The sequence below is a fragment of the Anolis carolinensis genome, chromosome 1, assembly GCF_035594765.1.
Source record: "Anolis carolinensis isolate JA03-04 chromosome 1, rAnoCar3.1.pri, whole genome shotgun sequence".
Lineage (NCBI taxonomy): Eukaryota > Metazoa > Chordata > Lepidosauria > Squamata > Dactyloidae > Anolis > Anolis carolinensis.
In genome coordinates, this window is record NC_085841.1 from 321,271,786 (window position 1) to 321,299,462 (window position 27,677).

Sequence of the window (27,677 nt, forward strand, 5' to 3'; positions counted from 1 at the left end):
AGGTAAACATAGTCCGAGGTTGGGTACTAGCAGACCATATAGGATATGAGCACAGGCAGGGCCATGAGTTTAGGGACGTAATCAGATGGCCGGCGGCATCCGGTGGCAGCACTACTCTTAAGGGTGAGGCATGGAGGTGGTCATTTCGTCTCACCTCATCTCACTGAGCTTCTCCAGCCAGCCAGTGATCATAGGGACAAAAGCAAGATGCACACACAGTGTGTGTGGCTTCTCTCTGCTGCCCATGCCTGGAACAGGCAACACATTAAGCCTCCCATGTTTCCAGATTCATAGGGGAAGCTGCACACAATAACGTATGCTCCTCGCTGCCTGCTATGAGATAGTCCTGCCGGTCAGCAAGAGCTTCCATGCCTCGCCCTTAAAAGCCGCAGCACTGCTGGCTACCACTGTCTGTCTGATGAAGTTGTAGGACAAAAAGTGGCCCCATCTACACTGATCATTTAATGCAGTTTCAAACTGGTGAAGGGGTCACTTAGCCAAAGTGACTCCATTTTAGAATTGCCTGTCTGCTTTGAAATTAGAGGATCAGTCTCCCCTCTGAATTATAAAGATTTGCAGCCTGCTGTTTTTCAGCATGTGTCTAAGTTTAGCAAGAATCAGTTTCAGTTGAACTTGCGGTTAGGCCAATTCCGAGAATTGTATGCAACATATATACGTTACATGTGTTTTGCTTGCACCTGCTGAAATGTTGTGGTCAGAACATCCTGAAGTTGTTGACAACGCAGGATGTTCTAGCTAACCACAAACTGAACTGGGGGATTTCCAGTAAACTCCAGTTCAGAAAGAGGAACTAAAATGTGATCAACAACTGCCTTATAAATTGCCCGGAGTGGAAACACTCGGGGCAGATGATCTTTGCTGGCCCACTGCTACGTGTGGTCGTCATCTGTCTGTAGCTACAATAAAAGGTGTTTTGTCCTCAACTATTTTTGGGCTCTTGACTGGTCTCATAGCGGCTTGGCGAACTCGGGTAATTTCAGTGATTGGGGTAGTTCCCAAATCACCCCTTTCATTTCTGGGGGCTCGTCCGGGATTTCGGAATTTTGGGATTTCTAGTGTTTTGCCAAGGTTCCGTTGTAGCCCACTCAAGAGCTGCTCTTGGGAGCAAGGCGTGTCCACTTCCCCCCTTCCGGGGTGCCGCGTACGGTCCGCGCTGAGACGTGCACGGCCTCTCGAGGTAAAGACCAGCGGTTCCCTGCGTGACACCCGAGGCGAGGGAAGGTGAGCTCTCCTCCAAAACAACTCGTTGGGAGACAACCATCGCTCGTGGGAAGGCGGCCGCCGCGGGACAGAACGCCAGATAGGCAAGTATATCTCTTAAACCGCTGTTGTTTAGCATTGCGGGGAGGGAGAGTTTTAAATTGTAGAAATTGTTCTGGGTCCCGTTAGAAGCCCTTGGGAAACCGAGAGAAACCCAAAGGGAAAAAAGAGCTCTAGGAAAGACCTGAAAGGGAGATCCAACCAGGTCTGCAGGGAGGCAAGCCCTAGTAGCAGGACTTGTGCACGGGAGATCCAATCACAGTCTGGGGACATACTCCACTGGAAAATTTATTGTTGTGTTTTCTTTTCGCATCTTGTGGGAGGGCGGAGGAGACCTTGCGTTCCCGGTTACTGACCATTGATCGTCTGGGGGTGCCGGCCAGGGTCTACTCCAAATACCACAATGGGTGGGAAAGAATCAAAAGGATCAAGAGGAGTAGAAGGGTCAATGACCCCTCTCCAGTGCATGTTAGATAATTTTGATAAGTTTTCTAAGTACACATATGAGAAAGGAATGAAGCCAAATAAATTGCGTACGCTGTGTGAGCTGGAATGGCCCTCATTCCCTCTCACTCCCCAGTGGCCTCCTGAAGGGTCACTCGATCTCGCTTTGACTGCAAATGTCTATAGATTCGTTGGTGAGGTACACCCTGATCAGTCCAAATACATTTCAGCTTGGTATGATATTGTACGAAAACCGCCTGACTGGTTGAAAGAGTGCAAATGCATGGTGGTTGAAGAGGTGATGCCTGGGAGGAATAGAGGACTTGATTCAAGTAAATCCCAAAGGGGAATTGGCACCCCAATGGGAAAAAGAGGAGAAAGGCAAATTGCCAAACCTCCCCCTTATCAAGATTCAGGGAATCCGGCTGATGAACCCATGCCGGCTCCCCCGTATATACCTACCCTCTATACCCCACTGGCATCACATGGAGGGGCGGGCGCAATGGGGGGGCTAAACCTCATTGACCTCACGACAGTGGCAACCGCTCCCAAGCAGGAGCAGCCTGCGGTGAGTTCAGACCCCCGATTGCTCTACCCCTCTGAAGAGGTGAAACGGACGGAGAGGCAAGCGAAAATAGAGGCCCGTCAGAAGCTGACAGAGTTTAAACAGGCCCATGGTTATAGCGAATCAAGTGAGGATGAAGCAGCATTGTGCCCCATAAGGGAAGTGCCACAGTTGATACCACGGTCTTTTGATGCCCAGGGGCGCCCCACATTTGAGACTAGGACTCTGTTCCAACACATTCCTTTTACTTCTTCGGATATTTTGAACTGGCGGACGAACCGTCCCGCCTGGTCAGAAGATCCGAGAGGCATGGCGAACCTGGTTGAAGGTATCATTCAGACACACAATCCTAGCTGGGTGGATTTGAAACAGTTGTTAGAGGCTTTGTTGACGGCAGAAGAAAGAGTGTTGTTGACGCAAGTAGGCAGACAGGAGGCTGCGAAGGAGCATGCAAACTCTCATAATAGGGATGCTGTGGATGTGTACCAGGAAAGGGTATTCCCAGTGAGGGAGGACCCACATTGGGATTTGAATGAAGAAGGGGGTCATGGTAAGGATGCACTGAGGTTGTATCAGGACTTAGTTGTGCGTGCCCTGAGAAGAGGGGTTCCAAGGGTCCCAAATTTGAAAAAGATTTACCAGATGGAGCAGGAGAAGAATGAAAGTCCGGTAGCGTTTCTAGAAAGACTCAGGGAAGCGTTTGAGAAGTTTTCTCCATATGACATGGATGATCAGAGGGATCAAGCTGCAGGAAAGATAGTGTTGAAGAGTGTTTTCTCTAGCCAGTGTAGTCCAGACATACGGAGAAAGTTACAGAAGGATGCTGGTTTGGCTCATTTGACTTTGGAAAGGATTTTGGAGATTGCAAATCAGGTTTACTTGTCTCGTGAGGTTGTGCAGGCAAAGAAAGAAGAAACAGCGGTGGCCCGCAGGGCCAAGGTCATAGCTGCTGTGTTCCAAGGAGGGCAGCCGCAAAGACCCAGAGGATCAGGCTGGAAAGGGAAGGATCAAGGAAAGAAAGGACCAGGGGGCAAGCCACTGGGAAAGAATGAATGTGCAAGGTGCCACAAGCATGGGCATTGGGCAGCTGATTGCAAAGTGGATCTTGGGAAAGGACAGAATAGAAAAGTGCAGAATGGAAATTGGAAAGGGAAAAGGCAGAACCGTGGAGCTGCCGGCCAGCCCAGATGGGCTCCGGTTGCAGCTGGATTGGTAGACCCTGCGTTAGATGTGCATGGATTGGCCTCCGTGAGGGAGGAAGATGAGTATGAGCAATAGGACAGACCGGCTCCCGGATCCCCGGGTAGCCATGGAATGGTTAGGATTGAACCAGGGGAGCCAATGGTCGATATGAAAGTTGGAAATCAATCCGTTGAGTTTATGCTTGATTCCGGGGCCTCTAAGTCTGTGGTGAACACGGCTGTGTCTCACCCAACTGGAGAAGATGTAAATATTGTAGCAGCTACAGGAAGACGAAAAGCTTGTCCTTTGTTGGCAGAGAGAGAATGTTTGCTAGGGAGGCATCTGGTCAGGCATAGATTCATTTATATGCCTGAATGTCCTGTGCCTCTGATGGGAAGAGATCTTTTGTGCAAAATGAGAGCTGCTTTGCTTTTTGAGGAAGATGGTTCAATGTTGGCAGGATTCAGGACAGGTCCGGATAGACAACTGGTAGAACAGCAGTTGAAAATGGCTTTGGAAGTACCTATGGAGGAAGAGTGGAGATTGTATTCTGTATTGGAAGAAAGAACTGACTGGGAAGCATTCAATGTCCCAGAGGTATGGGCAGAAGATAACCCTCCGGGGTTGGCAAAAGATGTTCCACCAGTCATAATTGAATTAAAGCCCTTCGCCAATCCGGTGGCAATCCGACAGTATCGGCTCCCTCGGGAGGCGATCGTTGGAATTGCGGCCTATTTGGAGAAGTTGGAAAGATACGGGATACTGGTTCCTTGCCAGTCTCCATGGAACACACCCTTGTTGCCAATCAGAAAACCGGATGGGTCCTATCGCCCTGTCCAAGATTTGAGGGCTGTAAATAAATTAGTAGTCCCTCTCCACCCGGTAGTTCCAAACCCATACACACTGCTTAGCCTTATTCCACCCCATCACCAATGGTTTACTGTCCTGGACCTCAAAGATGCTTTCTTTTGCATCAGACTGGCCGAAGAGAGCCAGAAGATTTTTGCCTTTCAAAAGGAGGATCCTGGGACAGGGGCCAAGGGTCAACTCGTTTGGTCAAGATTGCCACAGGGGTTTTGTAATTCCCCGACCATTTTCGGACAAGCCCTGGCGCAGGACTTGCTGCCAATGGTCAAGAATGACAAAGGATGGACCATTCTCCAATATGTAGACGATATCCTTCTCTGTGCAGATAGTAGAGAGGAATGTTTGGAAGGGACTCAGACCTTGTTGCAGTTCTTGGCAGAGAAAGGTTACAAAGTTTCGAAAAAGAAGGCTCAGCTAGTTCAGCAGGAAGTGAAGTACTTGGGGTTTCGTTTGGCTAAAGGTGTTCGGAGGCTAGAGGTGGAGCGCAAGGAAGCCATCTGCTCCATCCCTACCCCCCAAACTCGGAAACAGGTCAGAGAATTCCTAGGAGCGGCAGGGTTTTGTCGCATATGGATTCCGAACTTCGGACTATATGCCAAACCCCTCCATGAGGCCACAAAAGGGAAGTCAGGGGACCCCTTGGTGTGGGGAACAGAACAGCAGGATGCATTTGAGCAATTGAAGAAAGCCTTGATGTCTGCCCCCGCTTTGGGGTTGCCTGATTTGGACAAAACTTTCTACTTGTATGTAGGAGAACGGAAAGGAGTGGCTGTAGGAGTATTGACTCAGCTGGTAGGCGATTGGCCCCGGCCAGTGGCCTATCTGTCTAAACAATTGGACAATGTGGCCTGTGGATGGCCCCCATGCTTGAGAGCTGTAGCGGCTGCTGCAGTTCTTGTAGAAGAGGCAAACAAGCTGACCTTAGGGCAGCCTGTGATTTTAAAGTGTCCCCATGCTGTAGTAACTCTAATGGAACATAGGGGGCACCATTGGCTCACCAATAGCCGGATGCTTAAGTACGAGAGCATGTTGGTGGATAATCCACAGGTTAAATTGTCAGTGTGTGCCACTTTAAACCCAGCTACCTTGTTGCCAGTGGAAGAAGGAGAATTGATGCAGCATGATTGTTTAGAAGTGATGGATGAAGTGTATTCAAGTAGGCCAGATCTCAGAGATCTGCCACTACAGACTCCAGAATGGGTGCTTTTCACAGATGGGTCAAGTCGTGTGGTTGGTTCCGAAAGAAAAGCGGGATATGCAGTGGTGAATAGCAATGGGGAAACCCTAGAGGCAAAGGGGTTGCCTCCAGGAACTTCCGCACAGCGGGCCGAGTTGATTGCTCTGATAAGGGCCCTCCAATTGGCTAAAGGAAAAAGAGTCAATATTTATACTGACTCAAAATATGCCTTCACCACTCTGCATGCCCACGGTGCCATTTACAAGGAAAGAGGATTGCTGACATCTGCTGGACAGCAGATCAAGAATGCAACAGAAATTTTGCAACTTTTAGATGCAGTTTGGGAACCAAAAGAGATAGCAGTCATGCATTGCAAGGGACATCAGTATGGTGAAGATCAGGTAACACAGGGAAATCGCCTGGCAGATCAACAAGCTAGGAAAGCAGCAGATGAAAGCAAATCGGAAGAATCAGTTTTACAGTTGAATATCACACCCACAGTAGAGTCCATGACTTACTCTGCACAAGAGAAGGAGTGGGCTCTAGCAGAAGGGGCAAAGTGGAAGGGTAATATTCTCATATTACCCAATGGAAAAATCTTCGTCCCAAAAGCCTTGGGATGGGAATTGGTGAAGGAGGTTCATAGACAAACCCATTTAGGTGCAACAGGAATGGCTTCACTCTTGGAACGGCAAATCTGGGTGGACGGCTTGCATGCCTTGGCCAGAACCGCTGCTCTAAGATGTGAAATTTGTGCTAAGAACAATCCCAGGATGGGGCCATTGCTCCCACCTGGAGTTCAGTATTTGGGAACGACACCCTTTGAGTCTCTAGTGGTTGATTTCACTGAAATGCCAAGAGTCCAAAGATTTCATTACATGTTGGTGATGGTATGCACATTCTCAGGGTGGGTGGAAGCATATCCTACCACCTCTGAGAAGGCTGTGGAGGTCAGCCGTGCCATGATGAGGGATATAATCCCTAGGTACGGGATACCTTTACACATTGGAAGTGACAATGGCCCGGCCTTTGTTCACCAGGTCCTAGGGTGCCTAGCCCAGTTGTTAGGAACCGCATGGAAATTGCATTGTGCGTACCGGCCCCAATCTTCAGGGAAAGTGGAAAGGATGAATAGGACTTTGAAAGGAACAATCTCAAAGATGTGTCAAGAGACTGGGATGACATGGGTTCAAGTATTGCCAATGGCATTACTGAAGGTTAGATGCACCCCCACCAGGGTTTTGGGTTTGTCACCTTATGAATTGTTATATGGAAGACCCCCTCTGAAAATTAGACCTCTGCAAGGAGACATACATGAATTAGGAAAACAAGAATTGATAAAAGAGGTCCAAGCTTTGGGTACAGTGTTAAACAAACTGTATAAATATACTGGCATGCTGCGTTACCCTTTTCCCGTTACTGCGTTACATTCTTTCTCACCAGGAGATTTTGTTTGGCTGAAAGATTGGAAGTGCGATCCCCTCGGCCCGAGGTGGAAAGGACCACTGGAGGTGTTGCTTACAACCCCTACTGCTGTGAAGTTGAAGGGTATAAAACCGTGGGTACATTACACTCGTATCAAGAAGGACTACACCACCAAAGATCCTGATTACTGGAAGGTAAACCTACACAAGGACAATCCACTCAAATTCACACTCACACGCCCTAAGGGTCAAGCTACCAAGAGCTGCCCTGAAGAGGAGGGGCCCGAAGCTACCTAGAGCTAGCCCCAGAGGTCAGGTTACCAAGAACCGCCTTGAAGAAGGAAGGAGGGTGCACTTCCGAGAGTGTCCCAAAAGACCGAATGGACACTTGGTTTTGGGTGTGGGGAATTGGGGGTTCCTGTGTGGGTTGTATTCTGTTTCTGTGTTGGCTGAAATTCTGTGATATTGAGGACAAACACCAGTGTAAAAATGAGGACACAATTATACTTATTGATATTGATAATGATGCCATTGGTGCAGACTCAGATGGGTTGGGACAAGAACATGTTCCACCAATTAATTAAAGAGATAGCCAAAGAAGCAGAGGTTGCAGACTGCTGGATTTGTGCCCATAGCCCTCACTCTCAATATGAGGGTTGGGTCATGAAAGCAGGGCCACTGCTGGATGTATCTGGATGGAAATTGTTTACCCCTTGGACATATGAAAGTGAGGAGGGGTTGACTGATTCGGCTCAATTTTTATTGGCCCTTGATGATTCTGCACCAGCTGCATCAGCCTGTCTGGCACGATCAAAAGAAGGGATCTCAGAAATTGATCATAAGAACTTCCCCCAAGCCAATCTCATAGAAGTAGGAGATTACCCCCGTTGTAATCTCACTCTCCCTGTATATTATGACAACGTACACTTTGGAGTTGAGCAGCCACAGCCACAACGCGATGGTCACTCGCAGAGATTGAGAAGGCAAGTGGCCTCACCAGAGGGGGGTGACAAGAAACCGCCCTCTCGTCCGGCACGTAATGGGAAAGCTAACACGCCCCCAAAAATATATGTGGTTAAGCCCGGGTCGGAGCTGCCTCGTGCAGCAACTCAGCCACCTGTGGCGGGAGCGGCGGCTCCACCACAACCGCCTGTGGGTGGTGCTGCACCTTCACCACGATCACCAGTGGTGAAAGCTGCACCCCCACCGCGGCAAGATCTGGTCCGGACGCAAGGAAACTTCCCAATGGAATACCAAATTCCTGGAAGGCCAAGGCCCGGTATACTGCTTGATAACCATGCAATGGGAGGATTGCCTCCGGGGTATTTCTGGATATGTGGGAAGTGGGGAGGTAAAGTCTTACCCCCACTATGGGTTGGTACCTGCACCATTGGTACCCTAGTCCCCACTAATATTGGGATACACCCGCGAGAGCAGCCCCTGCATGCATTGGAAGCAGCTGACCGGTGGAACAGGCCTAAAAGATCATATGATGAAAAACGTGGCTATGATCCTGATAATACGTATCTTTCAGAGGGAGAAAGATTTGCAACAATCTTGTTCCCTACTCTGGGAGTTGCCCTAAATGTCAAACAACTAAGGAGGCTTTCTGCCCAACTGGAAATTTTGGCTAATCAGACTGTTATAGGCATGAAAGCACTCCAGACTGAAATTGACTCACTGGCAGGAGTCCTTATGCAACACAAGATGGCATTAGATTACCTTCTGGCAGCAGAGGGTGGCTTATGCGTATGGTTGAACACAACTTGCTGCCATTATGTCAATAAGTCTGGACTTATTGAATCTGATGTGGCCAAAATCAACAGTGTTGTCTCCACAATAAGGGCTACTTACACCCCCAAGGGAACCGGTTGGTTTGATTGGCTTTTTAGCTGGCTCCCGAATCTTAATTGGTTACGAGACCTCGTCAAAGTATTGTTTGTAATTTTGCTAATTATACTTCTTGCTTTGCTCTTTTTGCCTTGTATTATGTCGTGCTTGAGAAACATGATGACGAGACTGATCACTGCTACTTTCAGTCAGCACAGGGAAATTCAGCGTGTCATGTACATGAAGTTAAATACCATGGAGCAAGACACCACCCCACTGTAATTGGGAAGGTGGAATAGCCTGTGTAACCAAGAAAATGTCTTCCTTGGTTACAAGAAAAAACGGGGGAATGAAGGGGTCACTTAGCCAAAGTGACTCCATTTTAGAATTGCCTGTCTGCTTTGAAATTAGAGGATCAGTCTCCCCTCTGAATTATAAAGATTTGCAGCCTGCTGTTTTTCAGCATGTGTCTAAGTTTAGCAAGAATCAGTTTCAGTTGAACTTGCGGTTAGGCCAATTCCGAGAATTGTATGCAACATATATACGTTACATGTGTTTTGCTTGCACCTGCTGAAATGTTGTGGTCAGAACATCCTGAAGTTGTTGACAACGCAGGATGTTCTAGCTAACCACAAACTGAACTGGGGGATTTCCAGTAAACTCCAGTTCAGAAAGAGGAACTAAAATGTGATCAACAACTGCCTTATAAATTGCCCGGAGTGGAAACACTCGGGGCAGATGATCTTTGCTGGCCCACTGCTACGTGTGGTCGTCATCTGTCTGTAGCTACAATAAAAGGTGTTTTGTCCTCAACTATTTTTGGGCTCTTGACTGGTCTCATAGCGGCTTGGCGAACTCGGGTAATTTCAGTGATTGGGGTAGTTCCCAAATCACCCCTTTCACTGGTATTGAAGAAAGTAGTTTTCTTTTATAGAAAATTACATAGGAAACCACAGAGCACTGATGTGCATGTTCTTTCTTATGCTTTTGTGGGAGTTCGTTGTCTGGTCACTGCATCTTGAAATTCACTCTAACTGCATTAAGTGGTCAGTGTAGATGGGGCCAGTGTTTCTTATAGTGAGGTTTATACTGCTCATGTTCAAGTACCATGGGCACCATATCTTAAGGCTCAGCTGTGAAGAGTCTTATTTTCATAAAGGGGGGGGGAGAGAAATAAGTCTTGAGAAGTCTTCCTTTCTACCCAAAACTTCTCCTGGTCATCACAAACTGAACCTATGACACAAGATAGCATAATTTTTATGGATAATGAGAGAACAATATATTTCATTTGGATTCTGAAACCAAGCTATCTCTATCCATTGGTGCAATTCTGGTGCTAATGAGAGTTATGGATCTACAAGAGTAGTCAGCTCTTAGCCATTCTTTGGTTCTGGAGTTGAAATTTATGCTTGCTGAGGATGTGTTATGGAAGGCCATGATATCTTTTAAAAATCATTAATGCATTACTATTCTCTCATTCTGTAGCTTGCCCTAGATTTCATTGAATTAGAATCAAATGGTTTGGAAATAGAATTTAATATATATTTTGGCAGAGGAGGCATGGGTTGACTTTTTAAATTGACTTCTCTAAAACTCACTTTGACAGGACTCCAAAAAGCCATTAGAATGTATGAGTTAATTTTTCACAATTAGATTGTGTAGGAAGTCCTTCCATTGATGTTACACCTTCTAGGAGGAGTAATAATACTCAAAATTCTTCTGTAACACATACACACACACACATGAAAGAAGGAAGGAAGATTGATGTCCTATGTGAACCAGAGCATAAACTCCAAAGGACCATTAGAATATATGAATCCCTTCTTCATAAGAATTTATTAGATTGTGTAGGAAGTACTTCTACTGATGTTGCACCTCCTTAGAGGAACAACAATACTTAAAATTCTGGTGTAACAGAGAGACAGAAAGAAGGGGAGAGAGAAATGGAGACAGGAAGAAGAAGAAGAAGAAGAAGAAGAAGAAGAAGAAGAAAAAGAAGAAGAAGGAGGAGGAGGAGGAGGAGGAGGAGGAGGAGGAAGAAAAAGAATGAAAGAAAGAAAGAAGAAAGGAAGGAAGGAAGATTAACCTATGCCAACCAGAGTACAAATGTAAACAGAGGGAATATTTTGGGGGGTATCAATACTTCCTGAAAAGATATCCTTTTAGGATCAGTATTACAATTTGGTTCAACAGAGTGTAAATATGCTTACTCCAATTCCACATCAATGCCAGTTGCACCCTGTAGCAGAAAATTCAACAAAGGCTGTGCAGGGTTTGTATTAGGGGTGTGCAAAATACTTTGGGAGATTCCAACTTTGGACCAGGAAGCACCCCTTCAGAGCCTTCCCAGAACATAAAACGAGCCTCCTAATTTTTTGGCTACAAAATCGGGAAGGATTTGTTGATTCAGACAATATTTTTCAAGATAATAATAGCACTCTACTAGTCTATCTCCACTACCCCGGGGGTAGGGAACGGTGTTGGGGAGGGAAGGGATGCTTCCTCCCTTGAGTCCTCCCACAGGGAGAAAGGTGGGTTATTATTTATTTATTTATTTATTTCAATTTCAAACCCTCCCCAGCCCTACCTACCTACCTACCTACCTTACAGTTTTTCTGGCTTGTATTCCTAAAATTTCCTAAAAATCAGAGGATGACCTAAATGTCCTGGAACATGGCAGGGTTGAAATCATAAATATGGCTTACAAGTGTGGCAAGCTTGGTCCCAATATCCAGAAAAATGGTGGAGAGAATTTTCCCAGAACTAAACTGGAACTCTAGATCCCAAATTACGGATCCAACCCCCCCTCCCCTTCCAGATTTAGCAATTTTCCTGCAAATGGAACGGGAGGGGGGGGGCATCCAAAAATGGTACAATTTTTTGTCATTTCACACACCCCTAGTTTGCAAAGTATATTGTTCTTCAGTCCACTGGGAGAATAGCACTATGGAAGATAATCTCTGACATAAATATCTTAAGAAAAAGCCTCAGTTCTTCTTCCAGTTGTTCCTGAGTAACATTCATAGTATCTAAACAGAATATTTTGCGGTCCTAATCAAGAGCAAGTTACTGTATTTACTTGAATCTAGTGCACCAGCAAATGTAATGGGAGATAATCTCTAATATAAATCTTTGAAACAAGCCTCAATTTTTACGCCAGAAGTCATTTTTCAAAACCCTGAAGCCAAAAAACATATTTCCTGCTGAACGTAATATGCAGCAGCAAAAAGTGCACTCTTTGTAATTTGGCCAAAAAAGGTGTTGGCTGCCTGCTTAGAATTGTTTCTTTAAAAACTAAGGGATTGGAACACTAAATCTTCCAGCAACTGAAAGGAAAACCAGCAGCAAATATGGAGGGCTGACTATAACTTGAACTGAAATTAATTCTTGGCACATCCCTTTTTTATATTAGCACAACTCAACATGTTAATATTTTCCAATGATAAGGGTGCTTACAAATGACTCTTCTTCATCCTAGAGAGAAGTGATTAATGGACTGTCACAAAATGCTAACAGGACAGAAAAAAGCACCTTCTTTGCCTCAGTCTTTCCCCAAAAGGTTAACAGTGTGTAATGTAGGGAGGATAGAGCAGAGGATGCAGTAGGGGGAATGGAAGAACATCAGGAAGAACTTCCTCACTGTGAGAGCTGCAGTGGAACTCTCTCCCCCGGACAGTGGTGGAGGTTCCTTCTTTTAAGCAGATGCTGGATGGCCATCTGTCGGGGGTGCTTTGAATGAGATTTTCCTGTTTCTTGCAGGGGGTTGGACTGGATGGCCTACAAGGTCTCTTCTAACTCTACGATTCTATGATTCTATGAAATGTAGCACAGAAAAGATAAAGAGGCAGTAGAGGAATATCTGGCTATTCTACATGAATTCAAGCCTCAAGGGTCGAATGAACTATATCCAAAGACAGAAATAATTTTGGAACCACTAGCAATAAACTTTTAGAATGCCTGAAGAACAGAAGTTCCAACAGACTGGAAGAAGACAAATGTTCCTTCCATCTTCAAAGGGGTGGTGGTGGAGGAGGAGACCCAAACAATTATCAACCTGACAGTAACACCACAAGTGATACTAGAGCATTAAACGATCCATAAACATTTAGAAAGGAATGCCATACTCACAAAAAAGTCAACATGGCTCTCAAAAACAAGCCAAGTCAAGCAAACCTTATATATTTTTATAGAGTTACAAGCTTGATAGAAGGGAATGTTGCGGATATGTGGCCAGGTTCCGCATGACATTATCACAAAAAACTATTAAAAAGTGGGGTACACAATGCTACTGATAGTTGGATTGGGAATTGGAAGACTGTTCGAAACAAAATGGTGCTTCCTCGTCCTGGAGAGAAGTGATCAGTGAGTGCCACAGGATTCTGTTTTGGGCCCAGTGCTATTCAACATCTTTATCAATGCATGGAACAATAGAATAAAAGGCATGTGTATCAAATTTGCAGATGACACCAAATTGAGAGGTATAGCTAATAGAGGATACAATCAGAAACCAACAAGACTTTAACAGATTAGAGAGATGGGCCCAATTTTTTTTTTAAAAGAATTTTAACAGGCCTCTGTGGTCTGTTCCAACTCTATGATTCTATGATCTAGGATAAAAATAAATAAATAAATAAACTCAATGTTTACTGGGGCTGTCTTTATAAACCTATAATTTCTCTGGTCATTTTGTAACTGTATATGAGAAAATATGTTAGGTTATACTCATATATGTGTGTGTGCATGCACTTGAGGCAGGAAGATACTAAGACCTTTGTTATTCATTCTCATTTGCTGAGGGAACAGATCCTAAGATCAGGCCCTAAATCTCCTTGTGAACACTCATTATAGGCATGTCTAGAAAATTCAGACTTTCTTTCCATAAATATTCTTACTGTACAATGTAGAGTGCTGAAAAAGCATCCTGCTATTTTGCCAACAACGCACAGTAAATCACCACAGAACTTGGTAATAATCTTGTTGACGTTATAAACAAGAGAGGAAGGGAAAAGCTACACAGGGGGCACATTTCCTGTCAGTCTAAGTGTACAGATGGGCAAGAATGGAACAATGTGACCATAAAACTGCCCCCTTAAAAACATTCCTCTTCATCACTAATCAAACTCTGCTATAGCTTGGTTACAAGAGAGAATTACCTAAGTCCCTGGATCCTAATGCCTAACCTGCGGCTGAGAGGCTATTTCATATCTCAAACCGAAATGTGATGATGTTCCTAAAACTAATCACTACAGTTGCATTGCGTACGGGTAGAAAAACGAGTCAAAGAGAAAGTATATATGTTTTGGAAAAAAATGAGGGTTGTTTTTATGACCACAGTGTTTTTCTTCCCTTGATCTTCATGAAGACATTATGAGCTTATTCCATTCAAATTGTCATGTTTTTTATTTTATATTATTTTTTGTGAATGTGCATCCCTCTATGGGTTGAATGTTTACAAAAGAATGTGAGCATTTATCCTGACTTCTTAGATATCTACATCCTATAAATCTGTACCATATCTCCAAGACCAGGCTAAGGTGGTTAGAGGCCTGGATTGATACCGTATATACTCGAGTATAAGCCAACCCGAATATAAGCCAAAGCACCTAGTTTTACCACAAAAAACTGGGAAAACTTATTTACTCGAGTATAAGCCGAGGGTGGGAAATGCAGCAGCTACTGTAAAATTTCAAAAATAAAAATAGATACCAATAAAATTACACTAATTGAGGCATCAGTATGTTAAATTATTTTGAATATTTACTGTATTTCAAAGAAAAACTGTAAACTAGCTCTGTAAGTGGAAAAGTAGGGTCAACAAAAACAATATGGTATCAACAACAACAACAACAACAACAACAACAACAACAACAACAACATAATAATAATAATAATAATAATAATAATAATAATAATAATACTTCATTTGTATCTCGCCTATCTCCCCATGGGGACTCAGACCGGCTTCCAACATAGTAATAGGCAAACATTCAATGCGTATATAAACAATGCAGAGCTAGATATAGATCTATATATACTAATTTCACATATGCTTTTTCTCCTAAAACATTTGCAAATCCTCTCTCTATATATGTGTATTTACCTCCTGCAATATTTGCAAGCCCTATATATCTGTTTATATCTATCTAGACATCTCTCTCTCTCTGTGTGTGTGTGTGTCTACATTTCTCCTGCAATATTTACAAGCCCTATCTGTTTATATCTATATAGACATTTGTGTGTGTGTGTGTGTGTGTGCATTTCCCCTGCAGTATTTGCAATCCCTATATATCTATGTTCATATCTATCTAGACATATCTATATATAATTGTGTATACATTTCCCTCTGTAATATTTGCAAGACCTCTATATCTATATTCAGATATCTCTCTCTCTCTCTATATATATATAGATAAATATCTATATAGATTTGCAGACTTGCAAACATGTGAGGAGAAAAAATATATAAAAATAATGTATACATATAGATACAGATATACAGGTACATGAAAATTTCAAGATATCTATAGGATTTGCAAAGATCTGCAAACATATGAGGGGAAATTCATAAATAAAATTAATATATGTGTGTGTGTGTGTGTGTGTGTGTGTGTGTGTGTGTGTGTAGATATATGTATTGCAAAGGCTTACAGGAGGAAATGCCTAGATTAACAAATGTTTCAGGGGAAAATGCTTTTATAATATTAATGAATTATATATGGTCATCCTGGAACAAGTTTGAGGCCCAGATGGTGATTCTGCAGACCATTGAGCACTGATATGTCTTAAGGGTTTTCTTTTTGGTGCTTTGCTGTCTTAGACTAGCTAGCTTCAAATTGCATTAATCAATGTAGATGGGGCCTCAAATTTCCAGGTCCTAGTTTAACAACCAAAGCTCTATAGAAAACCAATCTTTCCTGGAGTGTTATTGTGTACTTAAAAAGGATAATGCACATACCAAGCCAAATTTCAAAGGGCAGAGTTGTCTCCTGTTCCAGGAACAACAACCCACTAAGATAGGTTCCCATTTGTGGCTCTTCTTGGTCTTAATCGATTGATAGTCCCGTCTAGAGTAGAGCCATCAAACCAATTCCTCAATGTGAATTGTATGAATTACTTAATTAACTTGATCTTTTCTAGTTGAAGCTATAAATGCTTAAAGATATAAGATCAGTCTCAAAAGAAGCTGAGATCATGCTGCTTTTGAAGCCAAATACAACCTTCTAATCTGTCCTTTAGATTATCTGGTAGTTTTAATATTGTAAAAAAAAAAAAGCTAGCATGCTTAGTCATGAATTTTCTTATTGAACAAACTTCTGTACATACCTCAGATAAAAACAAGTGCTAATCTTGAATGTGAACTATATAAATTAGTTAACTCTTTTGTATGGAAAAAGTGTTATAATTGCTCTAATAATTTCATAAGACTTTTCTACAGCCGAAGAAGTCGGTTACCAAAGGCCCACTTGAATAAAATGAGTCTGCCTAGTCTCTTTCAGACAGGGAATTCTGGAGTCTGGGACCAGATTGAACAACAGTTGTTGGTTGTGGCCAAGCTTATTGTTATTACCAGGTTTTCAAAACAGCAATAAGGAGTAATTGAAATGTATGACATGCGGGCTTGGCAATCAGGAAGGAGGTATTAACAAGCATTTTATTCTACTAAAACACCAAAATATAGATTTAAGTTAACTTAAAGTTAGCATATCGTCTGCACTCATAAATTACAAAAACCATACAATTCTGCCTTTGGGAAGGGCTCATATCCCAAAAAGGTATCTTGTTCAGTTTATATAAAAGGAAAAGTTTTCCAGCCCTCAAATAGGAAACATCCCTCATACTAAGTGACACCTGCTCATCCTATAATGAATAAATTTTCTGGCCCTCAAATAAGGTGTGCCCTCTATAATAATGGACATCCAGCAACCTTAAAGTCTATCAGCTTCTTCATATAGACCCTATCTTGAACTTACATTTTATTTAAGGGAAATCTATTTGTTTAATTTCTGCATTGATAAAAGGCATATTTGAATGTATGACTGTTCAACATGCTTTCTAATAGTTACTCCGTTGTTGAGGTACACAATTATTTCCTTGAGAGATGTTGTCACTGATGTTGGCACTGTGTGAACAGAACTGACCCAGTCACAAGGACATGAAATAAAGATCCCTGAGTGTTGGCACTTGGTCTGAAGTTGATGATTGCATTTATCTCACAGCCAGAGCTCCTGTGGACTCCAGGGGCTGAATGACAACCAGCTTCATTTCCTCTTCCAAGATGTGTTGATTGCCTGCAGATGACTTATAGCATCAATCTAGGGAGACTTCATGAAGACACAGTCGTTTCCCTTGATTACGTCTGAAGCAAAAAAGGGGAGTAAGGAAAGGGAGTGAAACATTTCAGTGCTATTAAACCCCCAACAACAAAAGCTATTGGATAGCCAGGATCTACCATCTGTTATGGTATCACTGGGTAACTGTATATTTCTCCATTACTTGCTACACAGACCAAATCTCAATCTTCATTTTTTTTCTTTTGGTTAAAACTTTCATAAGGTTTATATAAGGTAGCCAGAGGCAAAAAGAGGACAAGGCTCCTCAATTTGGGTGTATAAAAATGGGAATGTCAGCATGTCTTTTTTTCGTTCAACTTGACATTGGACTTTTGTTAAGAATCATTCAATTTTGACCTTGGAAATGCAAATCCTGGTAACATGTGTATTCTCACATGCCTGATCTAATTAATTCCACATATTATATCTGCCATTATTTGTGTTCTGTGGGCAAAGGTACATACGATTTTGATGCAAAGTGAAGTTGCATTTCCATCAGTCATGCCTGATGTCTCAGCTTGTTCTCCCATGTGATATTCTGCATGAGATTTTTCCCCTTTCTGTCTAAAAGAAAGTATAAAGGTGACACATTGCTTGATTTTTTATACTACCAAGCAATACAGTAAAGCTGATATTCCAATAAAATGCAAATATTTTATTTAGTGTCATTACTTTTTTATGTCATAGCCGGATACAGAGAAAGTCCTATGTTTTAGTAAAAAAAAAATTCAAATACTCCATGAATAACATACTAGGTTCAATGCAGCTCAGAAGTCTGTAAGTAGCAAGACTATAAGAGGTCCTTATCTGAGACTTTTCAAAGTAGCCAATCAATTATTTATTATATAAAACAGATGAATCGATAATCTATCTAACTACAAGACCACTTTATACAGGGAAATTTATAGAAAACAAGAGTGAGACCCAGCAATAAAATGTTGCAATTTAAATGGACTCCTGATCAGGGTTCCAGCCATTCCATTCCCTCCTCCGTCTCTTATCTCTGTCAGTCAGCAGTCAATGAATTGCACCCACAAGTTGATTTGTTATCCACCACTCCCATAGTTTTGTTGTTGTGTTTTATTTCTCATTCTTTCTCAGATAAATGTGTGGATATACTTTAGTCTGATGTTAACTTCTTGGGTTTCATTGATTCCTATGAATGTACCACTGTCCCTGTAACTCTCAAGTGGGTTATCTCTGAGAATCAGGAAATTGCTTTTCTGTAACCCTTTTATCTATATGAGTGTATCTACAGTATACAGTTACAGCAGTTTGATTTCACTTTAGATAGCATGGGTCTCTCCTAAATAATCCTGGGATTTATAGTTGGGAGAATGACCTAGAACTAGCCTGGGAGCTCTCAATTCTATTGTTCTTTTGCCTTGGTAATGAGTTTCCCTCTCTCTGAATTAATCAACTACCTATAACTTTTTAGAGTTTGTCTGTGGAACATGGGCATTTTCCCACCGTATGCTTCTTCTTTCTTTTCTTTTCTTAAAAAAAATGTAAGTCTACAGATTTTAGAGTTAATCCAAGTCTAATAATATCTCTCTCTTGCATTTGGTCTCATTTCCACAAGCATGGGGAAAACTTAATTAAAAATAGACTGAATGTCTAGTGGATATCTAAGTTGATATTTACCTCCCATCTCTTTAATTCAATGTTTGATCATAATACATTCCAATATGATTTTCTTACTGTGACAATCAGTGGACAATTTTGCTAGTTGAAGGTAACAGGTGGATTTATGCATCAAGCAAATATGTGGAAGGCAGCCCCACACTTCTTGAAAGATGCACAAGATTCCTGAGCAGTTTTCTATTCCTGTATTCTAGATTCCTTTAAAATGTACAAATACGATATCAAAATTCAAGTCATCCTCCAAAGATCTGACAGAATGCGAAATTAAAATCATGCCTGTCAGAAGAGTGCATGCTGTCAGCAAGCCCTCAAGAAAACAGTAGTCATTAATCACAGAAATTAGACTTGCGTGGTCCACCCAATTTGCATTCCAAGAATAAAACGTTCATGACAATATTTTATGCTGAATATATTCTAGATGGGATTCAGACCTGCCTCTACAAACAGTGTATTTGTAGTGCATATCCTTCAGCATTCCAGAGATTAAAAAACAGAACACATGTGATCAAGATGGCCAAAGTTATTAATGAGGAAGAATACAAACAAGTCAGGAGAAGTTGCAAATATGTGGCGAATTCCCCTCTGCTGAGTTGAGTGTAAAATTATTTTGTACTTTAAACATGGGTTTCAGCAATTTAAATAAACTGAAGACAAAGTGGTTTTTTTTTTTTTCATGTCAGGAGCAACCGGAGTTGCTTCTGGAGTGAGTGAATTGGCCGTCTGCAAGGACGTTGCCCAGGGGACACCTGGATGTTTTGATGTTTTTATCATCCTTGTGGGAGGCTTCTCTCGTGTCCCCGCATGGAGCTGGAGCTGATAGAGGGAGCTCATCCACACTCTCCCCAGGTGGGATTCGAACCTGGCAGCTTTCAGGTCAGCAACCAAACCTTCAAGTCACTTAGTCCACTACGCCATCTGGGGGCTCCGACAAAGTGGTAAAGTGGCAGGAGGAGAGTGAAATTGAACATTTTACAAGCAGTGTTATCAATGGTAACCTCATAACCATGTGACCAATTAAAGTGTGGGTCCCCTTCCTTGCTGGAATAATCTGAGGGACTGTGCTTGTAATCCATTTTTCATAGATAAGCTCATATACATCAAGATTAAATGTCAGCATGTACCTCGTTAATGGTGGGAGCACATGCACATGAAGGAAAACATTATCGTCAATGGGGAAAATTAAGGGGCTTCTTTCTCCCTCATTTTTGAGCTATCTTAATGAAATTTGCTGCAGTGGTAGAAGACATGTACCACTTTGAGCTCACCAAATTATCCTCTGATTTTTGGTGAATTTTCATCGCTTTTATAATAAAACATTTTTTAATAATTGCAGAAATCTGTTCCTGGTTTGAAAATCTTATTTCCTGTTTCATTGGGTTGTCTTTAATTTGAAAGTCCTTTTTCTACTTCAGAAACTTTGTTTTTGTGGCTGAAACTCAGTGAAATTGGTGGACAGTGTCCCAGCAAACCATAATGTGCTATCATAGCCCCATGTCCCTTGCGCAAAGACAAAGTTTTGGCAGTGTAATAAATTTTCTTTGACAGAACCAATTAGGAAATGACATTTATCACCCAGGAACAGAAATCATAGTGCTCCATCAAATCACTTCTGACAGATGGCCATCAGCCTCTGAATAAGGAAATCTGTTCCTGGTTTCAAAATGTTATTTCCTGTTTCATTGGGTTTTCTGGCGCTGAGAGTGTGTGACTTGCCCAAGATCACCCAGTGGGTTTCCATGGTTGAGTGGGGAATCAAGCCACAATCGTAATCCAACTCTCAAACCACTATACTACATAATGCTGTCTCAAAACGGGCCCAATGCTTTCTTCCAATGGGGCTTAGCCCACTTCTAAACCAGGAGGGAAAGCAGACAGGAGTGGGTTTCTTCTGATGTTACACTATGTCTTAGGAAAAACCTCAGTCTTTTGTTTTTTTTATGAATGCTCTCATGAGAAAATGTATAAGGATGTGGGTGAACTACAATTCCCAAAAGTCTTGGGTCAACCCTCCCAAAACTCCCCCAGGATTCACAGCTGGCCATGTTGGGTGTGTGCCAAGCTTGGTCCAGATCTGTCACTTTTCTTCCTATCCCAGATTATATGGCAGTGGGGATGGTGGGCATGAGGGTACTGGGCCTGCTTCAGAGCCCTGACCTGCTAAGCGGGCTAGTAAAACCCTATTAATCAAACTGTTGTCTGATTGTTTGTTTACTCTAGAAGCTGATCAGAACAGGAGTGCAGAAGTTGTTGCAGTCCAGTCCACCAGCAGAGGCTTTTGCAAAACCCACACCAGCCAGTTCGCTCAACCAAGGTGGGGGCAAACAGAAATGGCTTTGGATTTGCGGGGAAATTCTAATCTCTGAAGTCTCTCAACTTGGGGTTTGAATACTTTATACAGTTTCTCTAAGCTAATGCCCTGGTTACAACTAATGATGAGTGTCAGGAAGTGATAGCCCAGCATTCATAACAACTGTACTCTCCACATCCTGCCAGAGCAATGGGGATGGGTGGGAGATAATCTAAATGATAAGGACCACCTGGCCAGGGATGGGTTTTATGGCCAGCTCTGGTTTTTCAAGCCTGGGAAAAGGATCATATAACAGATATGTGTGAATGTGGGGAGGGGGGCAGTTAGGAGGCGGATATACTCAGGGTTTGGTGGGAATACGCCAGTTTCAGCTTCATTTTCATCTTGAAAAGAAGGTCCTCGATAAAGCGTTTCCACGGAGCTGCCTGTGTGAGCCTGTTTGAGTCCGATAGCTTTCAAGAGCTGTCAATGAGTTATGCAGGGAACGCAGGTGTCTCACCCAATGTCAGCTGAGGAGGTGGTCTGGGATGGACACTGCCTTGGCTTACACAACATCAAGTTCAAATCCCCACTTTTAGCTGGTAGCAGTTCATGAAGAAAGTTTAAACAGGTAAAAATTTAATAAAAGTTGCCCATATTTGTCCCAACACAGTTATCTGGTCAAATTATTTCATTGATGGGTGGGCAAATTAGCAATTTAAGTATCTAAACAAAAGAAAATGAAATCAAACAATAAAACTAATTCAATAAATCCAGTACCACTAAGGACATATTTTAGTTCTACTGTTCTACAACTCTAACTGATCGAACATAGTTACAGATCCCAGCCAGTCACTCTCTAGTCTCAGATCTATAGCTGGATGAATACTGTACTGCAAGTATGTCCTCTTCCATCTTCTTGAGTTGATGCTTTTGATTCATTTCTCCAGATATATAACATCAGGGTTCTATATCATGTGGAGAGCCTCTATGAGCACGGTGAGCTCTGTTCTTTACACAGCCTTCCTCCACATGTAATAAGGTGATGGAATTATTCAAAGCATATGGCAGTGCTTATGCACTTCCTTTCCTCATCTAGCTGAGATGAGTGAGGTGAATGGAAGAATGAGATAGGGACATTTGTGAGGCGATTTTACCACAGTACTGAAGTAACAAGGGGCGGGATGGGAGCATTTAGAGGACATGCAAGGCTCACGAGCTAAATCTGGCCTACCACATCATTTTATGTGGCGTGTGAGGCTTTCAATGCCAGGACAACATAGTTACATTTATACAGTATTACAATTAAACCAATCCTTTGAAGGCAATCATAAGTCTGATGTGACCCCTGGTGAAAATGAATTTAACACCCCTGGTTTAGAAAGGTAAAATGTTAAACTCTGACTGGAGTAAATTAGGGGGATGGAAATAGAAAGTGGGAGCATTTGTGAGGGAGGGATGTGATTTTAAGATGGGATTAGACTTAGATGGACGGAAAGAAAGTGTTTTCAAGTAGATTTTAAGGAAGGATTAAAGCTGATAAGAGCAATGCTTGAGTTTAATGGTTTGGGAGCAAAGCTCTCTCAGGCATTAACTCTCTTCAGGACCTTTAAGGCTAAAGGTTTTTTAAATGGAGAATTACCCAAAGTGACTCTTAAAAAGACAAAAAGTCAGGTCGAGGGCAAGGTGATTTTATAGCAAAAACAATTATTTCTTTATCAAGAAGGCAGAAAAAGATAGCAGTAGAAGAAGCCCAAACAGAATCGATTGTGTTCAATACAAGCTGTTCATCAAGTGTAAAAGGCAGGTGCTAACAATTCTTCTGACTAATCTAAGGAAGCTATGAGTGGTGCAGCAAAATTTAAAGGACTTCGGACTCACACATGCATAGATTTTCTCATTATCTGATGTGAAGAAAAGTCCAAATTAGATAGTAAAGCAGGTTTGGGATTAAGGGAATTTTAGAGATTTCTGCAATTCTTGCTTCTGTGGAAAATACCCCTGGAACCTTTGAAAGATTTCTCTGGAGTCCCTGAAATTGCTCTGGAATCTTGGGGGGGGGGGGGGGGTCTTCTTTTGGATCTCTGTCTTCTCTTGGATCTCTCCCTTTGCTTTCCATCTCTGCCTGTATTTAAACTATTCCTGATTTCGGAGCTGTAACTGAAGTGAAGGAAATACCTCTGGGTGAGGCAAACCATGGTCTTCATGTTATGCCAGGCATGGGCAAACTTTGGCCCTCCAGGTGTTTTGGACTTCACCTCTCACAATTTCTAACAGCCAGTAAGATAGCTGGGATTTCTGGGAGTCCAAATGATAGAAATGATCCCCTACTCTACACTGTCTGATTTTTAAAAATAACATATGTGCTTTGAAGAAAGGTATAATTCTGAAAATTCTAAGAGAGGTTTTTGCCTTTTTCTTTGACCTAATAAAAGTAGCATAGATTTCAAAATTCCCTTGTTTTGCTTTTTATATTTTATATTACAAAATATGTGTATTGTCTTGATTTGCTATGGTAAGAAGAAGCAACAGTTGATCAGTTTAGATAAGAGTGCACAACAGTTTAGATAAGAGTGCTTCAGTGACCTGGAGCAATGGGTGTTCCTATGGGGAGTCTCCTAACAATTATTAACATTTTTCTCCCAAAATCCTGCTTCATGGGCTTGGCATGGCAATTTTTAAAATTAATTTAATGATAAAAATTTAATGAAAAAAAATTCAAGATATCACTACTTTGTTTTTCCTGTCTTTCTCCTTCATAGTAATCTTGGCTTTCAAACCTGTCAAACTTCTGAGATTGAGAGTAATGTGACTGGAAGGAGAGGAGCCCAGAAAAGACGATCTGCTTTAAGAAAGATGCCTCCTGCCTCCTCAGGAGTAAGGGAATGGATTTAACAGAACGTCCTACCTCACTCCAATTTTGAGGATGCTTGCACTTTGTCTTCTTCGCCCCAAAGGCACCTTTTAACATATCAAGCACTTTGGCTTTAATTGCCCTCCTATGTTACTCCCTTCTCCAAACTGGTGGTCTTTTCATTTTATCATTTCATGTTTCAAATTGGTTTTTACTGTATTGTATTGCATATGTATTTATGCTTCATTTTATTATGTTTTACTTACTTGAATATGTTGTTTTATCTGTTTTACATTGTTTTGTTTTCTTGGACTTTGCCCTGTGTTAGCTGCTCCGAGTCCCTGTGGGGAGATGGAGGCAGGATAGAAAAATAAAGTTATTACTATTATTATTATGGTGGGGGGAGCAGAGGAGCCCATGGAGAGAAAAGGTTTCTTCCTTAAGAATGATGCCTCCTATCTTCTTCAGAGTAAGGAAGGATAGATGAGTCGACATAAGGAATTAAAATAGGACTGGACTAATCCAGGGCAGCAAGGCATGGAAAGGGCAGATCATGGTATAGGGGATTAAAATACTGTTATCGAGACCGCAATTAGCCCAGATCTGCCCTGTGAGGGAAATCTGAAAGGGAACGAGCCTTGGCGAGCCGTTAGGGAGGCAGAAAATAACCCGGAATATAAATTTACCTGAGACCGAAAGGAAAAGACTCTGCCAAGTTGAAGGAAAAAACTGCCAAAGTGTTTATTTAGCGATTCAGCTGAATGGACATCCAGCAGCGATAGATCGACATGCAAGATGTAATTTTACATTGAGAAATAAAGCCATTTTATACATTTTCAAGTTTGAAGTCTGTTTGAACTTCCCGCCCCGTCCCTCCGCTCATCTGGCTGCTGATTGGGCAAGTACGCCGCACTAGGCAGGAGTTGGGCTTTTCGCTCTGTGCCCGAGCCAATGAGGAGCAACCCTCGCCTCTGCCAGGGCCAATCAGGTTGGGGAAGGCGGGAGTCAGCTAGACAATGGGTTCTGGTGAATGAATCATTGGAGTTATCTTATGCAAAGCGATCACCCAAGGCTAGCGCCTTCCAGGATAATCTTAAGATTATTGCTGTTTTTTGAATAGGGTCATTTGGGATGTCCAGGGTCCTTTGCGCACGTACACAGTTCATGAATACCTTGAGGTATGGCGGAGATGTCAGTTTGTATTGACACTATGGGATTACAGACAGGACCAGTGGGGAGTCTTCCTTTGGCTCCCCAGGGGTCCAGGATGGGATTGTGGTCAACATTTCCATATGAGATTCAATCACCTGTGGGGCTGCTCCGATCTTAGGTGACAATCTCTAGTTATGGGTCATGCAGATGCAAATAGATAAGATTTCATGGTGACAGTTTATCCTCTTTGTGTGTGGAGCTCAAGGTTCAAGAGGAGGGAGGGAGGGATTTCCGGGTTCAGCTAGAGTTCAGACTGTGCCTTCACTGATTAAAGCATACTAGGGAATATAGAGAATCATATTATAGCCATTTTACCCCAAAACTACCAAAAAAAGTATTAAATATTAACACTTATAGCTAATTTTCCCTCCCTGCGCTAATAGCGCTGATCGGGAGGCTATTTACACAAAGAGCGCTGTCTGACAGTCAGCTGATGAGCTGAGGAAAAATGGTCAAAAATGGTTTCTGCTGGTTGTATTTTAAAGACTAGGCGATTATAGGCATAAATATGAAAAAGGGTGATTTTTGGTGTGAAATTGAGTGAGTTCTGAGTGGAAGTATAGGCTGGGGGTGTGTGGGTAAACAATCTGGCCATATCGCGGGTTTCCTGGGGACCGGGAGGAAATTCAGGTTCTCTCCGGCTTTAAAGCGGAGAGTAAACCCGGTTTCCTTTTTTTGTAATATAATATATAAAAAGGGGAAATATATGAATTTGGGAATCTTCCAGGGGACCTATAGACCAAATTACATTTGGCTAAACAGTTAATAAATAATTGATTCCAATATTTCATAAACATATAAGCATACAATTCATGAAAAGTTCATAAACAGCTCAGGCAATTGGAAGTTCATAAAAATAATAAAGTGAAAGAATTCCTGTTGATCTCTGTTCTTGGTAGCCCGGCGATTCATAGAACTGAAGACAAGTATACGAATGAGAAGTTCGGTCATTCATAAAAATGAAGATGAATGAATAGGAGAAATTCATCCGGGAGCTCTTTCCGCAGTAGAGATCACAGCTGGTCCTTGAGAAAACTACATTTCCCTTCCAGGGGAGATGGCAGTCCACTACCAGCAGCCCTGGGAGAAGCTTGTGTCCCTGCAAAGGCAATCCGCCAGCCGCGGGAGACGGGAAGCGGCTGTGGCTGTAAAAGAGCGATTGGAGCCGGCTTTCTGACAATCAGCTGATCCGAAGTTTTAAACTGGACCGATTCTGGTGCTGTTGGTGGTCCCAGAACCAGGGGCTTCCAAAAGTGTTAGTTATAAAAGATGGGCATGCTTGGAGTATTTTTGGTAAAGTTATGGGTCAAGTTGTTCCGTTCGCCATGTTACGCAATGGCAGGGAGAGCTCAGGAGGCTTCCCGCTAGAGTTGAACGGCGGCTGGGTTAGTGGAAGATAGGAGAAAGGTTTTGCATGCAGAGAGGCCAGAATAAGGGATACAAAATAACCACTGGAGAGAGCTTCAAGTTAAAAGAAAGGATACTTTTATTGGGGGATTAGTTACAATGTTAGGACTGGGGGGGGGGGAGTGATAAAAGAAATTAATAATAATTCGTTGTGGTCCGCGCGTTTTTCCTTCGGTTGGTGATCCGGATCTGTGGAACCCTCCGCAGTCAGATGAATTTAAAGGCGGGGGTCTCGGTCATCAATACCACTGGTCTAATCCAGGGCAGCAAGGCATGGGAAGAACACATGTCATTTCTATAAGGACATTCAATTTGTTTTTATTACCAAAATTGTACAGAAGATCCCAGATAGAAATGAAGAATATTTTTAAGCCTAAATTTGGGATCTTTTACAGCCCCATCTACATTGCCATATGTCGTCAGTGTCAACTCATAAAATGCTGTTTAACTGGACTGAACAGTATTATGTGGGTCTACACTGACCATATAATGCAGTTTCCTTTCAAAAATGAACTCGTCGAATTAAACAAATACAAAGAAGGACAAATTAACAATTTTAATTAGAAAGAAGTCAGCTCCAGCTCTGTGCAGGGACATGAGAGGAGCCTCCCAGATGATAAAAAAAAAAAAATCAAACATCCGGGCATCCCCTGGGCAACATCCTTGCAGACAGCCAATTCTCTCACACTAGAACTAATTTGCATTTTCTCAAATTGCTCCTAACAAGTAAAAAACCCAATAACAAGGATCTAAGGTACAGATATCACTTCTATAGCAACATTCAGAGAGCAGGACCTACTTGTGAATTGATGTCATGCCTCTTGAATCCTAGGCAAAGACATTGTCACTAGACCTGCAAATCTGAGTAAGAATAGAATAAAATGAAGAGTAGCCCTGGAGTTGATATTTGTCTCTCTGACATATTTCTGCAATACTTTATATTTTTCTATTATAATTTTTCTTAGCAATAGCTTTAACTTGTAGATTGAAATAGTGATCATTAGGTGTGATAATCTGTATTTCCACATCTAGATAATATCTCCACCAGCATTTTGCCAAAACTCATTCAGTGCTTTAATCTTTCTACAAAAAGCCATTAGTCTAAAAAATGAATTTTTAAAACATTGTTTGTCTTCTGAGCTATACAGCTTCAGTAATGAGACTGGAGCTAAA

General features: G+C 42.2%; 1 protein-coding gene across 1 annotated transcript; it reads left to right on the forward strand.

The window, feature by feature from the left end:
- Positions 1-3,604: 3,604 nt before the first annotated feature.
- Positions 3,605-26,274, forward strand: LOC103277616 (uncharacterized). The gene is made up of 2 exons (XM_062967184.1): positions 3,605-6,605; positions 26,150-26,274. The coding sequence occupies exons 1-2, from the start codon at positions 3,605-3,607 to the stop codon at positions 26,272-26,274; spliced, it is 3,126 nt and encodes a 1,041-aa protein (XP_062823254.1).
- The last annotated feature ends 1,403 nt before the right edge of the window (positions 26,275-27,677 follow it).